General features: G+C 36.7%; 1 protein-coding gene across 1 annotated transcript; it reads left to right on the forward strand.

The window, feature by feature from the left end:
* The first annotated feature begins 1669 nt into the window (after positions 1-1669).
* ssrp1a (structure specific recognition protein 1a) lies at positions 1670-19459 on the forward strand. Its single transcript, XM_084132652.1, has 18 exons — positions 1670-1822; positions 2374-2429; positions 4131-4316; positions 5035-5140; positions 6004-6197; positions 6281-6381; positions 7476-7605; positions 10202-10305; positions 10385-10513; positions 11118-11339; positions 12086-12158; positions 13590-13719; positions 15883-15928; positions 16019-16163; positions 16416-16583; positions 18087-18187; positions 18734-18896; positions 18976-19459. The coding sequence occupies exons 2-18, from the start codon at positions 2376-2378 to the stop codon at positions 19048-19050; spliced, it is 2127 nt and encodes a 708-aa protein (XP_083988778.1). The 5' UTR covers positions 1670-1822; positions 2374-2375; the 3' UTR covers positions 19051-19459.
* The last annotated feature ends 1330 nt before the right edge of the window (positions 19460-20789 follow it).

Consider the following 20789-nt stretch of genomic DNA (forward strand, 5'->3'; position numbering starts at 1 on the left):
GAAGTGCTACATGCGTGGGTTATTTCAGAGGTGTGCAAGTGGATAAGCAGGCTACTTCATTTCACAGGCAGCATGACATTAAAAGAACAGGACGGGATTTACATTGTGGTTATTGTTGTGAGCCTGTGATGTTTGACTGATCACCGTCCTTATGTTAGATGTGATGATTCGTGATGCTGCTGGCGTCCTCTGCTGTTTAACTCTGGGATCTTACAGCTCTTCATCATTCAACCTTTTTTTTAACCTTCTTTATTCAAGAAACACCTTCAGGAGAACATTAAAGTTAAATAACATTGGTATGTAAAGTGTCAAATATATCCTAAAATATTATTGTGGCTTTAACTTAAAAAAGTAAGTAACCTTGTCTATATTTTGATAAAATTTGAGTTGATACAATGAAGGAGATTGGTTTAATCAACAGCAACTCGAATTATCTAAATTGAGTTGACTAAAGAAAAAATGTGATAAATCAGGAATATATACATATTTAATTAGTTTTTTTATTTTATTTTTTACAGCGTATTAAGAATAATTTGCAAGAGGATAAAAAAGACAAGGGATAAAGAGAAAGATAAAGGGGTAACCATACATTTTTATAGGGAAACAATAACAATAGATAATCAGAAAAAAAAAAAAATCAAAATATGAGAGAAAGCTGGTTAAACTTGAAAAACAGAGCCATTACAAACGAATTGTTAATGTTGTTTCAGGAATGTATCACATTTTGCATTGCTAGTTAAACTAAAAGTTTTAAGAGGTGAGTCTATCTCAATCAGAAAATGTGAGAGAGTTTAGGAAGTGAGCCCATAAATTTCTGTTTATGGATGAAAAATTGCCAAACAAACTAAAAAAGTTGAAAATATTCTTTAGATGTGTTGGAGTCAGTTTAATAACAGATCATATCTTTCAAATTAAAGATTGCGCATGGTTTTATTTAATTGGGAATATAGGCTAAGTTAGACCAAATCTTCTGAAACAATTTACAAGAATAGAATAAATAATGTTTCGTCTTCATGACCACAAAACGTACAAGTACAAGGAATATGAACATATTTGGACACCGTTAAATTAACAGGGTCTTATGCAATATTTTAAAGTGCATCTGAATATAACTAAAATAATGGTAGGTATGGTTATATAAATAGGCATTTATTAAGAAAAAAACTAAAGTCATGTTTATTGTACATTTAACATTTATTGTACACAAACTATTTAGAAACCCACTCAGTTGCTCAATGTCAAAGATGTGAGGGAACGAATACAGACTTTATTTTAATATTAAAGTATTATTATTATTATTTGAGGTTTATATTAATTTAATTTACTTAAGCAGTTTTTTATTATTTCATAGCCTATTAATAATACCATTTTAATATTAAACGTGTTTTTAATTAAATGAGCTTATATATTTTATTTCGTTAAGTTACAATCATAGTAGGCTAATTATATATGCAGAATAGATTATCTTTTTATAACCACATTTTAAATGTATTTTTACTTTCTAAATTTAAAATATATATATTTAATGTTCTTTTTCAGTATAGACTGATACAATAGTCATTAAAGCAAATTTGTTTTTACGGGAAATATTTTCTGAAAAATATTTTTAAAATGTCAGGAACATGTGAGTGCGGAGTCATGGAAACGCGTGACCCTTCAACACTTCTTCCGGGTTACTGTCTTTCTTCAGAACCCGGAGGTTAGACGCGGGAAACCGGAGAATAGAAGAGCTTGATCACTGCAGTTATTTGTGTGTTTTCATCAAATTTCTTCAACACCGGGAAAAACGCTTATACGTTCATAAAGTCGTTCTTCACCCAAAGTAAGTGCTAAATACGTTTGTATAAAGTACTGATGATGATCTTAAATCAAGCCGGCTGAATGAATCTCGCCCGCTCCACATGTACAGCAGTGTGCGAACACTGGCGGTGTCCCAAAACACAGCGTGCTTCCTACATAGACAGCATGTTATGTCCTCATTAGCGCTTCTAATCCCCTGAAATGACCTCTAGAATTCAACCGTTAAAACCATAGACTGTAAAAAAAATAAGTTGAAACGCACGATGAACAGTATGCTGTCTAGGTAAGCAGCTCAGTAAGTTAGAGACACGACCACTAATGAGGGAGAAACACTAGCAACACACAATACAGCTCGTGAAGAAGTGAATTAAAGCCTTCAGAGCAAGACTAACTGATATCAATCATTTCTTTATGAATGCGTGCTGAATTCGGAACCGCATGTTAGTATACTACTCGTACTACTTTTCTAACCATATCTTTCTATGGTAGAAATAGTACGAGTAGTAGCACTATACTAGTATGCGGTTCCTGTGTTATTATTGCTGTGTTGATATTAATATTTATATTTTACAGAGATGGGAGACACTCTGGAGTTCAATGACATCCATCAAGAGTCGAAGGGATCTTGGGTAGGTGACATTTTCACTCGAATATGAAGTTAAAAAAACAAAACACAGCAACTAGCAAAGAGGAGAGTGACCCCTAGTGTCGCAGTTTGACCTTTCACCTCTGCACCAGAAAATGGCTAACCCTAACCCCAACCCTAATAAAGCTTCATATTTGATACACTCATTTCTAAGGCCTCTTAATTATCAACGTGATCATAACATTGCTGAAAGATCTGTTGTACACAATCTACTGACGTCTGATTCATAGTTCATACTTTTTAGCATATAAAAGGCCTTTTAGTATAATTGTAAAAATGCCCCTCTTTCAAGTTGTGATACATGTGTCCTTTAGCTGTGAAATCTTAAGAATAAGATATTGTTAGTAGTATTTCAAGATGAACATGGAAGCAACTTTTGATTATCCAGATATAATTTTTTTGAAAAAGCATGTAAAAACTTGAGTATCAAATATGATACAACAGGCTTTTGAGGAACTTGTTTATTCATCTATCAATCGTCATTATATGTTTTGCCCCCACAGTAAAAACTACAGCGCTTTGATCAAAACTAAGCATTTAAAGGGGTGGTATAATGCCCTTTTCACAAGATGTAAAATAAATCACTGATGTCCCCAGAGTGTGTATGTGAAGTTTTAGATCAAAATACCCCACAGATATTTTTATATAGCATGTTAAAATTGTCACTTTTTGAGGGTGAGAAAAAAACGCACCGTTTTTGTGCCTGTCCCTTTAAATGCAAATGAGCTGCTGCTCCCGGCACAGAGGGCGGAGCTTCAAAATTTCAAAAACTTTTAGCCTTTTATGTTCAAACCGGAGTCAGACAATGATGGAGAGTCTCTAGAAGAAGTGACAACATGTAGAATGCAACAGGACATTTTTGAATGGTTAGTTGATGAATTTATGTAGCTTATGTGTAGTTATCTTCTATCTTCTAGCATATTCTGTCATGATAATCTATAAATCATCTTCCTGGGGGCGGAGTTTATGTACGTTTTAGGGTTCGTGATGTCACTAACCCGGGAGGAATCCTTAAAAAGCAATTTCTTTAAAAGAAAATATCTCCCTTTGCTTTTAACTTTGAGCGTTGTAACTTTGCAGATGTTGTTTATGCTCAAACAGCAACATTACACACTAACTAAAGTTAAAAAAGTGAAATCATAATCAACCACCACTTTAAATATCATTTTACTAAGAAATCTAAATAGTGACAACTGGTATTTATATGCATTTTATGGAAGTCTGCTATAGTGTTACAAAGTCCACATTGAGTTACATTACAAGCTTCAACTATCAACAACAAATAGGATACAAAACATAAAACGCATGTGCAGATGTTTTTTTTATATATATATATATATATGTCTAAATGTTCAATAAACTGTTCCAAAAAATGAGTTTTCTCACTATTTCATATGTCAGGGTTAAAATCAATACACAGAAGTATGCATTATGGCATACATTTGTCAATGCATTGAGAAAACTTGCATACTGTTTACAGCAATAATGTGCCCTTCCAAACATATCACGAGTTACACTCACTCAGAAACCTGCCAGCTTTGTCTTTAGATGGAAACATTTAAGAATGTACAGAAAATATGTAATATACATGAGGTTATTTAACCGTACAGAAAAACAACAGACGCATAGTAAATGATCTATAATTGCTCTCCGCACATTTCTTTCTGTTTGTGTCTGTCGTCAGAACGATGGCCGTCTGAGGTTCAGCAAGCAGTCTGTGGTCTATAAAAGCCATAAAACGGGGAAGGTGGACAGCATCCCGGGGCCTGAGCTCTCTGCGGCGCAGTGGCGTCGGGTCTGCCTGGGTCACGGGATCAAACTGGTCACCAGCACTGGACACATCTACAAATACGACGGCTTCAAAGACACAGTGAGTGTGTTGGGCAAACAATAGTTGACCGATCAGAGCTGCATATCCATAAATGTAATGTGTCTTTTCTTCTAAGGAATGTGTGTGTAATTCAAGATGTTAAGGAATGCTTTTCTCCCGGGGTTAATCACTGGCCTCCAATATAATGGATTTGCTCTGTATGTGTGTGTTTGTATGAAGTCATTGTGTGTGTGTGGTGTTTATTATTAAGCAGTGTACCGTAACTCCGGAAGAATCTGTTACATGTAACATAGACAAAGTTGACATGAGTGTGTATTTGTTTGCTGTGTATTTAGATGTGTTGTTTAACAGCTAACTCTAAACCAGCTTCGTCATTGTCTTTACTTGGGGGGAAAAAGGCAATATTTTGAGGATCAGGGAATGCTGGTTTGTGTAATGTTAAAGTGATGGGATTCTGTAGCCCAGTGCCAAGCTCATTAGCGCACACACACACACACACACCTGGTGGAGTGACATGTGGAAGCGATTGTGCAGTGCTGGATAAATAAACGGGCTGATTGAGCGTGCTCCGCATCAGCCTCCGGCCGGATTACACACACCTCCACCGTCCCAGTGGGCCGAGCGCCGCTGCCAACTCTCTTTATTAATGAACCCAGGGCTGGATGAGAAAGAGAGTCAGGGGAAGTGAGGCATTAACTCTGTTTATCTCTTCCTTCTCTTGCTCTCTCCTTCCTTTTTGCTTTCCTCCCCTCCGCAGGATTTTGAGAAACTCTCAGCGTTTTTTAAAGCGAACTACAAGTTGGAGTTGGCAGAGAAGGACATGTGTGTGAAGGGCTGGAATTGGGGCACCGCCAAATTTTCAGGTACACACACCTATCTACACATGCTACTAGTAATTCATGAAATTAAAATGGTCTGATTTTCATATGGCTGATAACCGAATGTAACTGATAACTCAGTGACTGATGTGAAAGTTCTATAATGTCAATGTTTGTTGTTAAATTAGTATTTTTAACATGAAAATTTAGTGAGCATTGTGCAGTTTAATATATAGTACTGTAGATGCATACCAACAATATCTACTGATGGTGATTGGCCACTTATTGGCCAATAACAATATAGTACCTATATATTCCAATACACGACTCTTTCAAAACATAACATTTCCCAATAAATATCACCTCGGGCATCAAAATATTCAACTATGCTGTAGAAAAGTCTACATTTAACCATTTAACTGTTTAAAAGTTAAATGTATTCATCAAGGATGTTCAAAATTCTGAAATTTGCTCAACAAATCCTGGAAAACTGTGCTTGTTTCCATAAATATTAAGCAGTACAACTGTTTTCAACATTGATAATAATAGATGTTTCCTGATCATAAAATCATCATATTAGAATGATTTCTGAAGGATCATGTGACACTGGAGACTGTGTAATGATGCTGAAAATCCAGCTTTGCATCACAGGAATTAATTGCATATTACAATATATTAAAATAGAAAACAATTCTTTTAAATTGTAGTAATATTTCACAGTATTGCTGTTTTCAGTGTATTTTTTATCACATAAATCCAGGCTTGATTTGAGATTTCTCTCAAAATTCTTCCTGATCCCAAAGTTTTGAACGGTATGCTAAAAAAAATTCGATGAAATAAAAGAGCTAGGCCAATCAAAAACACTAATGTTGCCGTGGTTACTGATGTGTGTGTGTGTGTGCGCTCAGGGTCTCTGCTGTCATTTGAGGTGAGCGAAAGTCCCGTCTTTGAGATCCCGCTGTCCAGCGTATCCCAGTGTGCAACGGGAAAGAACGAGGTGACGGTGGAGTTCCATCAGAACGATGATGCGGAGGTGTCACTCATGGAGGTCCGCTTCTACGTCCCGCCCAACACTGGAGACGACGGCACAGACCCTGTGGAGGTGTGTGTGTGAATGTGTTTGTCTCGGTCAGTGTGTGTGCAGCTGCTGTTGATGCTGATGATCTCACTCTCGTTCTGTCGCAGGCGTTCGCTCAGAATGTTCTCTCAAAGGCAGACGTCATCCAAGCTACTGGAGATGCCGTGTGTATCTTTAAAGAACTTCAGTGCCTTACACCGAGAGGAAGGCAAGTTGTGTCTTTTATGACCATACACATCTTTGGCCAGAATGGTTGACTAGTTGTGAAAGGGGTAGTTCACCCAAACATGAAACTCTCATTTTAATGTCATTCCAAGCTAGTGTTGTCACGATACTGGAAATTCCAACTTCGATACGATACTTTGAAAAATATCGATATTCGATACCATTTTCAATACCACGGGGAAAACTGCCATATATATTCCACCATACAGATCATTTATCTCATCATTCTTTTGATAATTTGGGAATTTGTTGTAAAAGCTTACACACACGCAGCTTTATTTGAATCGTTGAACTACATTTACAAGAAAAAAACAAGTCAACAGTCAGTAGTAAAATAAAAAAAATAAAAATTGCAAACGATGGCACAAATAAATACAATAGAATGAGACAAAATAAAATAAACATGGCTTTAAGTTTTTCAGGTGGGTCTAGCAGTAGTATTCAGGTAAGAAATACTAAAGAAATTTAATGTAATGTAAAAATTAAATGCAGATTAATGCTTACAATTAAAGTTCCAAAACTGACTGTATTTGCCTGAATACTCGCAAGACGGGCATTTTGACATAATTTTGTATGTTAAAGCGCATTAAGCTACGAAAAAGGAGTCAGATTTGTTATTGCGAGCAGTATGAGCTAAATTTATGAGAGCGCCACTTATATAGATCAGTGGTGCATGCGCTTCTGGTGTGAGCGTGAAACCTGCGGGAATGAGCAAAATTATACGCAATGCAAGCACTATTCAACGGTAGCGAATGAGACGAGAGTGAGAGGAGGCTGGTGTGTGTCACTTCGGTGTCGGAGAGAAGAGAGAGTGAGAATGCGCAGTTTGGTATCGGTGTATTTGGTATTGGACTTATGATGTTTCTAAAACACAAGTCTTATGATCCTTATGAGGGTGAGTAAATAATGACGCAATTTTCATTTTTGTGTGAACTATCCCTTTAAGGCTGACTGACTAGTCGATTTTGAATGTTGTTACACCTTGTCACCAAACGAAACTGCATTGCAACCATCTGGAGCTCTGCGTGTCTCCAAGTGATGCACATGTATTTGAGTCTTTTAGTGTTTTTCTTTCAGGTATGATATTCGTATCTACCCGTCCTTCCTGCACCTGCATGGTAAGACTTTTGACTACAAGATCCCCTACACCACCGTACTGCGTCTCTTCCTGCTGCCACACAAGGACCAGCGGCAGATGTTCTTTGTGGTGAGTTGAGTGTTTTTATGTGCTGCTTATCCAGAGATAAATTAAACTCAACAAAAGCTACATTAATTTGTCAAAATAATCCGTTTATCAGATTGATGGCTCACTCGGACTGAAAAAGCTTAATGTAAACATCGCAATTGATCTGACTGAAATTTCGAACAGTTTGGGAGGGGCCTTGTACATCTTATATTAAAAGAAACATATGCAAGCTGAACAACTTCAGACTGTTTTTAGAGTGTGTACCTCGACATTTATGTGATTAAAGTCAAATGGGCGTCGACTAGTCGCTGTGTGCGTGTTACAATCCAGCACCGCCTTTAGAGCAGCGAATAATCTGCGTGTGCAATAAGCTCCAGATAGTATAATCAAACATATGTAGTGGAGCGCTCTCGGAGTATGCAATTATTTGTCATTTTAACTGCTGGAAACAGTGTAAAAGTGGACTTCAAAGGTTTATCCTGTTGCGCCCTCTATAGGCCATGATCAGCGACTAGTCGACGTCAAGCTTAAAACGTCATGGCAGAGAATTAAAGTATATATGTTTGTGTGTATATGTACAGGGGTATAATTTTTTTATATTTATTTATTTTTATTTATTTATTTTTATTTATATTTTAATAAATAAATTAATAAATAATCTTAGGATGGGTTGCACCAATAAGGATTAATCAAAGTTTAAAGCTAATCAAGGATTTTTTTATCTAGGTTTTATGTGATTTAAAACCTCCATTTATGATTAATGTTCTTCGCCATAATGGTTTCGCCATTGTAATTAAACGGCAACAATATTAATGTTCCATTTCCTTTTCTATTGAGCACTAGGGTGGTCCTTATCAAGTCCAATTTTTTTTTTTTTGCAAAATGTTAGTGTCTTAACCTCTTAAACTGTTCCTTTTAACTTCAAAATGAGAAATATGCAAAAATGTTGACAAAAAAAAATGATATTTAGAAGATTATGTGGAAGATTGCCTTAAGCTGTGTGGTGTTATTGTGATATGCAAGTAATATTAAAAGTTGCTGCAAATGAACTACATTTTATTGAAATCAGAGCAACACTGACATGACAACAATAACAACAATCTAAAAAAAAGCACAAAGTTTTCAACAATCCCTCATTTCTGATGCTCAGCAGCTTTTTGCAGTCCGGATAGATATGTCGGTGATCTTCCACCACATGAAGGAGAAACTGCAATTGTTCTTCAGAGTGTGTGAGAGAGCCACTGTATTCTTGAATCAGAGCCGCTCCTCTCTCGGCGTGATCATTGACTACTTTCATTGCATGTATGGTTGCCTGTGCCTCCTGATAATCTGCTTGATTCAGCCAAAGTTCCGCGTCAATTTCAAGGAACGTAATGTAATTTTTTAAACCAAAAAATGTGCTCTAAACCCAAACAATAACCAAGGTGATCATCAATAGAAATATGTATTGATTCCACCAGGAAAGGTAAATCTACTAAACCGGGTCATGGATGGATTAATTTGGATTTAGTTTCTACAATAAGTAAACAGATATGTATCTAAAATATGTATCTAAAATACATATTTAGGAATATATGGTGCATTAGATGCTTTTATGGAATTTTACTAGCCAGGTACAATACCAATTCAAATGATCTGTTTTTACGAAAATCATCAAAATCTCAGAAAGTTTAAAGCTATTGAGCTACCAGTAATTATTATGTTACTGCCATAAAAATTGGCATGCTGTATTTTCTTATATAAAGGAACAATTTGAAGGGTTAAGAGCATGACAATTGGAGACTTTAAAAATAAGGACCACCCTATTGAGCACCAAAAACTCTGACATTAGTGGCTCTTGCCGACTAATTGCTCTTGTGTTTGTGATTGGCCACACTGATCAACGCTGCAAAAACACGTTGTAAATAGAAACCTTTGACATTCTCCAGAGCGCAAACAAGCTCACCTCATCATCACCTCTGCTGGCAATAATAAACATTCCTTTATTTTTTTTCTTTGTCCGACACCGAGTTTGTAATAAACGCCTCTCTGAGATCTCTTGCCACACATACCATTTTTTTTCTTTGTTCAGTCAGCCGCATATTTTATGTTGTAAATTAATCCATAATTGAGATTTAAATCTTGAGTTTAGTTATGGAGCAACAGGATTAAAGTTAATCTAACTTAAATGTAAATTAAATCCAGGATCAAAATGAAGGTTTAAATGTTAACCTGTTTAGTTTAAAGTTATTAGATAAACCTTGATTTAAGATTAATACTTTTTTTTGCAACCCACCCTTAAAATGTCTTAAATTTAATGTTAAATACTCAGCAAAAACCCAGTGCTCATGTAAATAAAGTTCAATCAGATTGCACCATTTAGGGTTCATATAAACAGAACTTTCTGAATCTGATATCAGATTGGATTCATTCCGACTAGTGCATGTAAATGTACTAACTAGTGTGTCCCAATGCTTAATAATGCATTGGTGCTGCTGCCACCTGCTGGTTAAATGTTGAATCACTGGTTTATTCATTATGAGCTCAGTAAATCTTTAAAGATGCTTTGTGAAAAGGCTGCTTCATGGTTATTTAGTCGGTTTATTCTTGACCCAGTCTTGATCCTTTTATTTTCCAGATCAGTCTCGATCCGCCCATTAAGCAGGGTCAGACACGTTATCATTTCCTCATCCTCCTTTTCTCCAAAGACGAAGACCTCAGTCTTGCTCTCAACATGAACGAGTAAGTTCACTGGATTTTCTGTGTGTCTCTCAGATGATTCTGTGCGTCTGCTGATGGCATCTGTTTCTCTTCTCTCTAGGGATGAGGTGGAGAAGCGTTTTGAAGGGAAGCTCAGTAAGAATATGTCTGGTCCGCTCTATGAGATTGTCAGCAGGGTCATGAAGGCTCTGGTCAACAGGAAGATCACAGTGCCTGGAAACTTCCAGGGGTAACGCTCACAAGCAAATGCTCTTATAAAGATATTATGCTCTGCGTTTTTCTGTTTCTCATTAGGGGTGGACGATATTCTAGTATTATTTCTTTTGTGGTTGAGCAAAGCACAGCTGGATGTTAGGAGTTACTTTACAATCACTTTACATTTAAGGCCCTGATATACTCATGCTGAAGTTTTTTTGTTACTATTTACAAAATACTGCTCTTTTTACAGTTTGAATAGAATCTATTGCTAAGAAAATATGCTATTTTCACTTAGTGCAAATAGCCACTGCCTTATTTATGATTTTATACAATAGATTGCTTTAAAGCAAGTAGCTTTACTGTATTAAACACGAAAAAACAGCGTCTCTTTCAATTAAAATTACAACTTTTTACAAGTTTTTACTATAAAGTGGCCCTCCTTGCCTGACCTCGTTATTACATATCGTAACAAAAAAATGTTTTGCCCAAAATGTTGTGAGATAAATTGCTTGTATTGCCCAACCCTAGTTCTCATATTCATAATAATGTGTCCAGATCAAGTTTTGAAATGAAATGTCTTTACTGATGTCAGTCTTTATCTCTCTCTCTGTGTGTGTGTGTGTGTGTGTGTATAGTCACTCCGGGTCTCAGTGTATAACGTGTGCGTATAAGGCGAGCTCAGGGCTGCTGTATCCTCTGGAAAGAGGCTTCATCTATGTGCACAAGCCACCGGTTCACCTGCGCTTCGAGGAGATCTCCTGCGTTAACTTCGCCAGAGGAACAACCACCACTCGCTCCTTTGACTTCGAAATAGAGACCAAGCAGAAAAACCAGTTCACCTTCAGCAACATTGAGAGGTAAACTACCCACATTACCCACAAATAATCACACCTTGCCCTATAAAACAGCAGTGTCCTTCATCTCTCAATCATAAGAGAGAATGTCTTTCTCAACATTTCTGCAATCTGCAGCAGCCTGTCCTAACCAGCAGCCAAATCACCCTGTAGCCCAAGACTGGTCACCCACTGAAGCTAAGCAGGGTTGAGCCTGGTCAGTACCTGGATGGGAGACCTCCTGGGAAAACCAGGTTGCTGCTGGAAGAGGTGTTAGTGAGGCCAGTAGAGGGCGCTCACCCTGTGGTCTGTGTGGGTCCTAACGCCCCCTCAGTATAGTGATGGGGACACTATACTGTCAAAGAGCAACGTCCTTCAGATGAGACGTTAAACCGAGGTCCTGACTCTCTGTGGTCATTAAAAATCCCAGGATGTCCTTCCAAAAAAAGGAGTAGGGGTGTAACTTCGGCATCCTGGCCAAATTTGCCCAGTGTCCATCATGGCCTCCTAATCATCCCCATATATACTGATTGGCTTCATCACTCTGTCTCCTCTCCACCAGTAAGCTTGTGTGTGGTGGGCGTTCATCCAGGTGATGCTGCACATTAGTGGTGGTTGAGGAGATTTCCACCTTCCATATGTAAAGCACTTTGAGTGCCAAGAAAAGCGCTTTATAAATTTAACAAATTATTATTATTATTGACTAGGCATAAGCGTCAAGTCTTTCCGGTCCTCACAAATGATGATCACGTCTCTTCTGTCTTATGTAGGGAAGAATATGGAAAACTTTTCGACTTTGTCAATGCCAAGAAACTGAACATCAAGAACAGAGGATTTAAAGAGGTATGTTCTGTTGTTTCAAACATTCATTTCGGTTTGAGCCAAAATGCACAAAAGAATAATACACAGTCAGTCTGTGCATTATAATCAAAATGAATTGCACTACAGTTAAAAATTATGTCTGCATTTGCTGTATGGAAAAAGTCAAGCTGCCTTAATGCATATTATATTTAGAGCAAGAATCAAGAGTCTGTCTAAAAATACATCTTTTTTACAATTTTTCACTAAATCAACGAAGGAAATTATTTTGACTTAAACTACCGGTTAAAAGATTAGGATCTGCAAGTGTTTTTTTGCAAAGGAATGTAGCTTTTATTCTGCAAGGGCACATTCATTTATCAAAAGGAGCACTAAAAACATTTATGTTTCAAAACATTATTTTACATACTATTTTTGTTAACCTTTTGATTAATCAAAGAATCCTGAAAAATGTATCAGTTTCCACAAAAACATTTTTTTCAACATTAATAACTTGAGCAGCAGATCATCATATTAGAATGATTTCTGAAGGATCATGTGACACTGAGGACTGGAGTAATGTGCTGAAAATTCAGCTTTGCCATCACAAGAATAAATTACATTTTAAAATATATTAAAATACTAAACGGTTGTTTTAAATTGCATTAAAACAGCATTTGAACACCATTATAACGCATACATTTTGTATGAGTGTGGCTTCTTCTGTTCCTCCATGCTTTCAAACCGGCGCTTGAGTGTGAGACGTCATATATCTGCAGCGGTGGCATATTGGCACTTTGTTCAGAGCAGAAATGCAATTTACATGCCTTGTAATGCAATTAAATCAGCGGTAACCATAACTGCTGTAGAATATGAGTACTCTGCTTAATCACAGTATTGTTATCATGACTGTGAGGTGTATTGATTCACGTGAACTGAAACAGTATAAAACAATTGATTTGCGGAAATGTTACATACATTAAAATCAGCACATTATTCACAGTATAATTTAATAAAAAAGAAATATAAAGTAAATATTTGACATGTGGCCCAGCCTTAATGCGCAGTATCTATTTTTCATTTCGTAATTTTCTTTTTTCCTTGAGTTTGAGTGTTAGTGATCATGTTTTGTTCCAAAAGTCATTTGAGTTATAATTTAATAAGTCATGTTAGGAGCTTTTTCTCTGGGCACACCCAAATGTACACGTATGCAGCGTTAACGCATGGATGAATGCGCAGTGCGAAACTGGTTTTAACTAAATAAACAATCCATTCTGTTGATGGATTTGCACTCTTGGGAATAAGCAGGAAGAGCGTTTGAACCTCTAATTCTATGATCCAGACTCTGTGTGTGTTTATACTAAAGTGCCCCTGATGGCGACACTTTCACTACATTAACTTCCTATGGACAGCAGCAGCAGCATACCCAGTAATGTGTTGATTCACATGATTTATCGAACTGTTTGTGTGTGGTAGGGCATGAAAGGAGCAGAAGGCTACAGTGACTCTGATGAAGACCAGCATGACGCTTACTTGGAGAGGATGAAACAAGAGGGCAAGATCAGAGAGGAGGGAGACGGCAGCGATGAATCCGAGGGCGATAGCGGTAATGTCACACCTCAACTAAAACACAAAATGCCAACTTTATTTTTCAGTACATTAAATAGATGCTTAACCTTGAGAAAATATTGCTTGTGATCATCAGTTGGTAAAACTAAATATTATGAGTATTTTATTTTTCTATTAAATAATTTTTTTTCTCGAAGAAGAGACGAGACCAAAATGTGGTTATCGATAAAATGGTTAACAGCATTCTAGCAAAAAAATCTAAATGAAAACATGAAAATTGAGCAAATTTGAGAGAGAGAAAAAGTAATGGGTAAGAGGGTTGCAAATTAAGCCAGCACTCAGTAGGTGCTGCATTTTGGGACCAAATGTTGTTTTGCTGTTCACCCAAAAATGGAATTCTGTCGTCATTTACTCGCCCTCATGTTGTTCCAAACCTGTATGAATTTGTTCTTCCATTGAACACAAAAGAAGATATTTTGATGAATGACGATAACCAAACAGTTGATGGACCCCATTGACTTCCACAGTATATTTTTCCATACTATGGAAGTCAATGGGGTCCATCTTTTGTAACCCTTTAACTTATTTCCTTATAAATTCAAACAAATATGTAAAGAAAATGATTTGTTTGATCTCATTTCTTATGGTAACTGGGTTGAAGGTTGAGCTTATATATATATATGCATATGCGCTCCCCTCAATATTCGACTAACCATTAGTCGACTAGAAGAGGTTTCGTCGACCAAAATTTTATTAGTCGGTAAGTCACAGAAAAAAAACTCAGTAAATCAGATCATTAACGGCAGGAAATCCAAACATTCGCCTATCATTAATCGACCTCAAATATGGCTTATCACTTAAACATGTAAGTAGTAGCAACTTTACAAGTCTGCTCGCTCTGTTAACCTAGATAAATGTGCGCTATAAATAGGCACATAAGCGCTTGATGTGTAGGCGCCGGCGCGATCACATTTTACTTAAAATACTCCGTCATTTTTTTGGTCTTACAGATAAAAGTAATGCAAACTGTAAAGGTTTTACTTTTATTTCTGTAAACTCAAACAATAACAACAAAGCGTGGTTTTGTAAAATAATGAAAACAATCAGGATGCGTTTTCTGTTCTGTCTCATTGAACCGAAACTCAGTGTATACTTTCCTCACAGACATGAGAAATATATCTATAGAAAGCTTGAAATGTCTTTTAAATGAACCAGTTTAAGTGGAAAACAATAATGTATCTCTACAGCCGAAAAAACAGAAAACATTATCAATGAATTATTAAAAATTCTTAAAAGAACGACTACTATTTGACTAGAAAAATCTTTAGTCGAGGGCCGCCCTAATGCACGCGCGCACACACACACATACATATATAAGTATATGGTTAAGGACCTACCTGAGAGATTGAACCACTGGAATACGGTTCCTGAGATGCCCATTGTCATGCAACAGTCGGCTTCCAGAAGTAAAAACTCCATTCATTCTGTTCATTGTGAAATTAATTTTGAACAATAACTTATAAACCTTTAAAGACAAACCTACTGTGAGCTATTAGGTTGTTAATCAATGGTAGTTGCTTCTGTTGAAGACATCAAGCCGCATTGTCAACTTAGTTTTAAAATAAAGTGATAAAATAATATAACAGCAGAATTTGTGGTGAAAAACTACAAAGAAAGTTACACTAATCAGAGTCGAAAAAGCAAACCGTTCCTAAAGAGTCTGTCTCTGTTAAATATTTGTATACACGCATATTTTTGCAATAAACCTAAAATATATTTTTCTTATTTATAATCAACATTTTTATAGTTTTATATTTCTCCATTGGTTTTAATTCAATTATGTTGTCTGCAATGCTTCATGGGATTGTAGTTTCATCTAACATTAAAGGACCTTTGTATTTTTGTCCAACTTTAAAGTACTCTTTGCTTCAAATCCAAGTTTGTAATGTTATGATTCACCTTGTTGTGGCTTGGCTTTGTTTGTGGCTTAAAAAGTTTGAACTGAGACTTTTAAAAACAAATCCAAGAAATTAATGGGAAAAAAATACCACTGAAAAAGTGGGCAGGCACTAATATGCTATTTCAATAAAATATAAATACTTTCAAATACAAAATGAAATCATGCTCAACTCAAATTGTAAGTTTTAAGTGGAATATGTTGAATTGTGTATAGTAGTTAATATCTAATATCTTCCTGTAGATGAGTCTTTCAACCCTGGAGAAGAGGATGACGACGTCCCAGAAGAGTAAGGCATTTTAAACTTTTCTTTTCTTGATTTTTAGATGATTTGTCAATCTTTCACTCTAACAATATAATGTCGTGTGTGTGTGTGCAGGTATGACAGTAACGCTTCAGAGAGCGCCAGCGAGGGAGAGGACGGCGACAGTGAAGATGAAGGAAAGAAGAAGAAAGTTGAAAAGAAGCCCAAGAAAGTGGAGAAAGTAGTGAAAGAGAAGAAAGAGAGAAAACCACGGAGAGAGGTCTTGGACCTTTTTTTGCAATATCAGTATTTACATTAAATATCAGTGTGTCTTAAAGAGTAAAGATGCACAGTGGTGCTTTTGACACCATGCCGGTTTGTTCTTGTCTGGTAAAACTGTGCACGATAAACATCTCTGTGAAAAACCTTAATACATTTACTGGCATCTGTTCAACAGTTCAGAAAACGAAACCCACGTTACCCCAACTCGTGCACTTTATTAAACCTCACTTCCTCTCTCTGTGGCGAACAGAAAAAGGTGAAAGACGCAGGTGCTCCTAAGAGGCCGATGAGCGCTTACATGCTGTGGCTGAACGGCAACAGAGAACGCATCAAGAGTGAGAATCCTGGGATATCAGTTACTGAAATCTCCAAGAAGGCTGGAGAGATGTGGAAGCAGCTGGGCAAAGACCGGAAAGAGGTCAGCCTCATTAACATCACACACCAATAACCAGAAACTCTTCACAATCCCTATTAAGGAAAAATTATTTGAAAAGCTATATAATAATTACATTGCTAAATAAGGGATGAAAATATATGTATTATATCAGTGTAAAGATACAATGCTGCATTAAAGCCAGACTAAATGATGCCTGTTCTGACCCACCTCAACCCCTAGCATCAAAATATGCTGTTTTAAATGCAAACAGTCTGTGTAAAAACACCCAAATGCCACTTCAGAAGCGCTTCTGTGCCACCTTTGGAGTGAAAATGTGATGAGATTCGATTTTTAGGAAAATGGCAATCAACAATCCAGTACGTAAATATTACAGTGCCATTATCGGTGGTCATATTAAAACATTAATTTCTTAAACCGTATTGCACAACCCTGACTTCCAGGCAGATGTGTTGAATATTTCCCCAGTCAAAACACATTGTTTATGGACTTTAGTTCTGTGGCAAATTCTATAGCCGCTTTCCGACCAAGTAGTTCTAGGAACTTAGTTCTAGGAACTGTCCACTTCTAAACAGTTCTAAGAACTACTCTCCCCCAAACTCGGTTTTGCTGTTTGCGTTCGCACTGGCCAAGTGGCCATAGGAACTGGTAGGAGGGGTAAGGGAGTGACGCAAGCACGGTGACTTTTATTTTGACGGCGCGACGGACCTTTATTTTGGCGGCGCTGAGAACGCCAGAGCAAACAATGCTCGCATTCTCTGTTTATTAGTTAGCGATCTGTATAACAGTACTGTTTAATATCTTATTAGATAGAACTGTTATAGAAAGTAGACAGTATATGAAAAAAGGTTATTAGCCTATGCCGTGTGGTTGATGTCCAGTGTTGCTAGCTGGGCAGATAAACATAATCATGTTTGGCTTGGTCCCCTCAAAGTTGCGTTGGATTTTCTCTTCAGCATAAAGGTTTAGAGACCCATCTATCACTGTTTTCCATGTTTGTATAGTTTATGGAGTAAATATAGGCTATAATCTGTGTGTTTACATTCTAGCTGTTTTAAAAATGGCGGGTGCTGGTGTTCTGCGTGCGTTCGGTCAATCAGCGTACACTAACGTCACGGATAGTTCCTATAGTGCTGGTTTAGACCCTACCAGACCCTACTCTGAAGTAGGACCCAAATTAGTTCCTACAAATGGAGTTCCTAGAACTAAAATCGTTCCTAGTTCCTGCGGTGCGAACACGCCGATATCCGGGTACTTTAGCCAATAGTTCTAGGAACTGTGAAAAGGTTCCTCCGGTCGGAAAGCGGCTTATGTTTTATGCATGGGGACTAGTTTTCAGGAAAATTGCTTTCTTTCCTGCATATGCAGAGTGACTGATGCACCACTGAATACATTATTAGCCACTTACTGAATAATTTGCCTGAGGTTTGTTTTATTGGTCTGCAGACGGATGATTGAAGCATAAACTACTGATGCTGTGTTATAGAGTCGGTGTGTTTAGCTAAATGTCTCTTGTGTGTTTCGCAGGAGTGGGACAAAAAAGCAGAAGAGGCCAAGAAACAATACGTAAAAGCCATGAAGGAGTACAAAGAGAGTGGCGGGGGAGCGGCAGCGGCATCTGTTACTAAGTGAGCCGACTATCTCCAAATCTCAAACACGCACTTTGTTAGTGTGCAAAAATGCTTTTTAAGATCTAAAATGATTCTGTGTATTGTATATCATTTATATAAACTAGATATTCAATTTTAACAAAGAATTCGCTAGATTAATCATACATTAACCATTCAAAAGTTTGGAGATATGCTCATTAACGCTGCATTTGATGTACATATTGTGAAATATTACAATAATTATTGTTCTAATATGCTGATTTGTTGCTCAAGAAACATTTCTTATTATCATCAATGTTATAAACCGTTGTGCTGCTTAATATTTTTGTGGAAACCGTGATACATTTTCTGGATTCCTTCATGAACAGAAAGTTCAAAAGAACAGCATTTATGTGAGAGAAATCTTCTTAAAAATTCTTAACGTCTCTCTTTAGTCTCTCGTTTGATCAGTTTAATGTGTTCTTGGTGAATAAAAGTGTTAATTTAAGAAAATCAACTTTGTTCTTTTGAAACGAGTGTTGCAGCTCTGCTTTATATTGACACAGTCATCGCTTCTGCTTTTAGGGAAAAGAAAAAGAAAGGAGGGAAGGTGGAAGCTAAGAAAAGGAGTGTAGCGGAAAAGGAGAAGAAGAAAGAAGGTGGAAACGAGAGCTTTAAGAGCAAAGAGTTCATCTCCAGCGAGGAGAGCTCATCTGAGTCTGACCACGGCAGAAGCAGCAAACGCAAGGTGCGTGAATGATGCGTTTCCTCTTGGATTTATCAGTTAATTAGATTTGCATTAATTTAACCCGTCTAATCTGTTGCAGGCTTCTGATGATGATGATGAGGAAGAGGAAGCCGCCTCCACACCAGCCAGCTCAGAGGAGTCAGGATCTGACTGATGTCACACTGACGGCACAAAGACATTTCCACATCTCAGGTTTCACAAATGAATAATGGACCAAGACTTTCTGCTCCCATGCTGTTTGCGCTCCACGCACATTGTTTCACGAATTTTTCCATTCAGACTGAGAACTTGGAAATAGTCCGGTAACATTTTTCCCTCCTTTGAGAGTGACGCCAGAAACTCTCCGGTTTTTATTTTATTTTACTTTTCTCCGGTTTTGGTAGACTGTCATCATTCAGGGAAGTGTGGATAGACCTACTTGTAGAGGATTTTCTATTTTTTGCCTTTTTTCAAAATGGAAAGACTGCACTTCAGTAAATGTTTTGTTTATTTCATTAACGTGTTTTGTATTTTTAGCTATCAAATTGTTAATCACTGTTTTGCAATAAAAGTTCAGTGAGTGATTAAGTGTGTGTGTGTGGTTCAACTATACCCTACATATAAAAAAAAAATAATTTTCTATTCTGCAGGAGAAGACCTTCTATGTCTGGCTTGTTCAGGCGGTGTGAAGTCAATGGTCTGAAAAACTGTTCAGTGAAATCTTCACAACTTTTATGAATTTTTAAGACTAAGTTACAAAGATTACAGGGGATACATATATCACACAGAAAACACTTAGGAAAACAGGATACGAAACTAAAGTAGAGCAAGGCAATACATTTTTTTATCAACAGATTTCTTGTTAAATGATGAACAAAGAGAGTCATAAAATAACTTTAAATGACGCAAAATCACTGACTTTACATTTATGCAGAGGTATTATACATTTTATTTACATTTGGTCACAAAGCGTTAGCAGTTTTAACCTATTAAGTTTAGTAACGATATCCCAAAGCTAGTCCCAAATTAAAAACAGTACATTTCATTACTAGTTGAAAGCTAAACGTTGGCTACATCACGGGTCACGTGACTTTAACGTCACTATCACTGAGTTCGACAACTCTTTCAGTCTTTTTTTTTTTTTTTTTAAATGTATAATAATTCTTAAGTATTAACCTAACAATGCTGTAAAAGTGACCTTTTGGGCAATTTAAACCCACTTGAATATTTTTTAAATCCATTAAGAAAAAAAAAGAAAAAAAAAACTTGATTGATGGAACGAGTGCTGAAAACTCGTGACTCGATACATAGCCTAAGCTTGCGATTCAATTTCGATTCATTTGGCTAAATATCAGGTAAAGTAGACCTACCTACATGTTAATTTTTCTCAAGGAAACAAATCTCTCTCAACCAAAGCTGTAAACAACAGGGAAACCTGTCAGGTGGTATTATTATTACAGATTCAAATTAACCCATTCGTACGTTATTGGCTACAATTATATAATGCTGTTTTTATAGCCTAACGTTTTAACATATTTTAATGATTTTTATTTTAAATTTTTCTAACAAACTTGCTATGGTTGAATGGCTTCGTCTTTCCGCGGTTAAAAAACGATGACGAGACATGAAGATACATTTCTGTATCTTTCAACCATCTGACATTCATTCATGTTTATTTGGTGGTAGCCTCAGCTGTCTGCATTTTCTAAATTCTGCTGATGATTACATTGCTGCTCTCACTATACTTAATTTCAGTTATAAAACCATAAATATATACTGTTATTTATTTAAAATTAAGCATTAAATGTAAGAAACTAAAAAAAAATTCTGCTCAGTAGTTTGTCTCTTTTACTTCCACTAGCAGTTGATTTGTGTATAGGCTATAGCATAGGCTACTGCAATATCTATATTATG

This window comes from Abramis brama (genome assembly GCF_963993115.1).
Source record: "Abramis brama genome assembly, chromosome: 13".
NCBI classification, from domain to species: Eukaryota; Metazoa; Chordata; class Actinopteri; order Cypriniformes; family Leuciscidae; genus Abramis; species Abramis brama.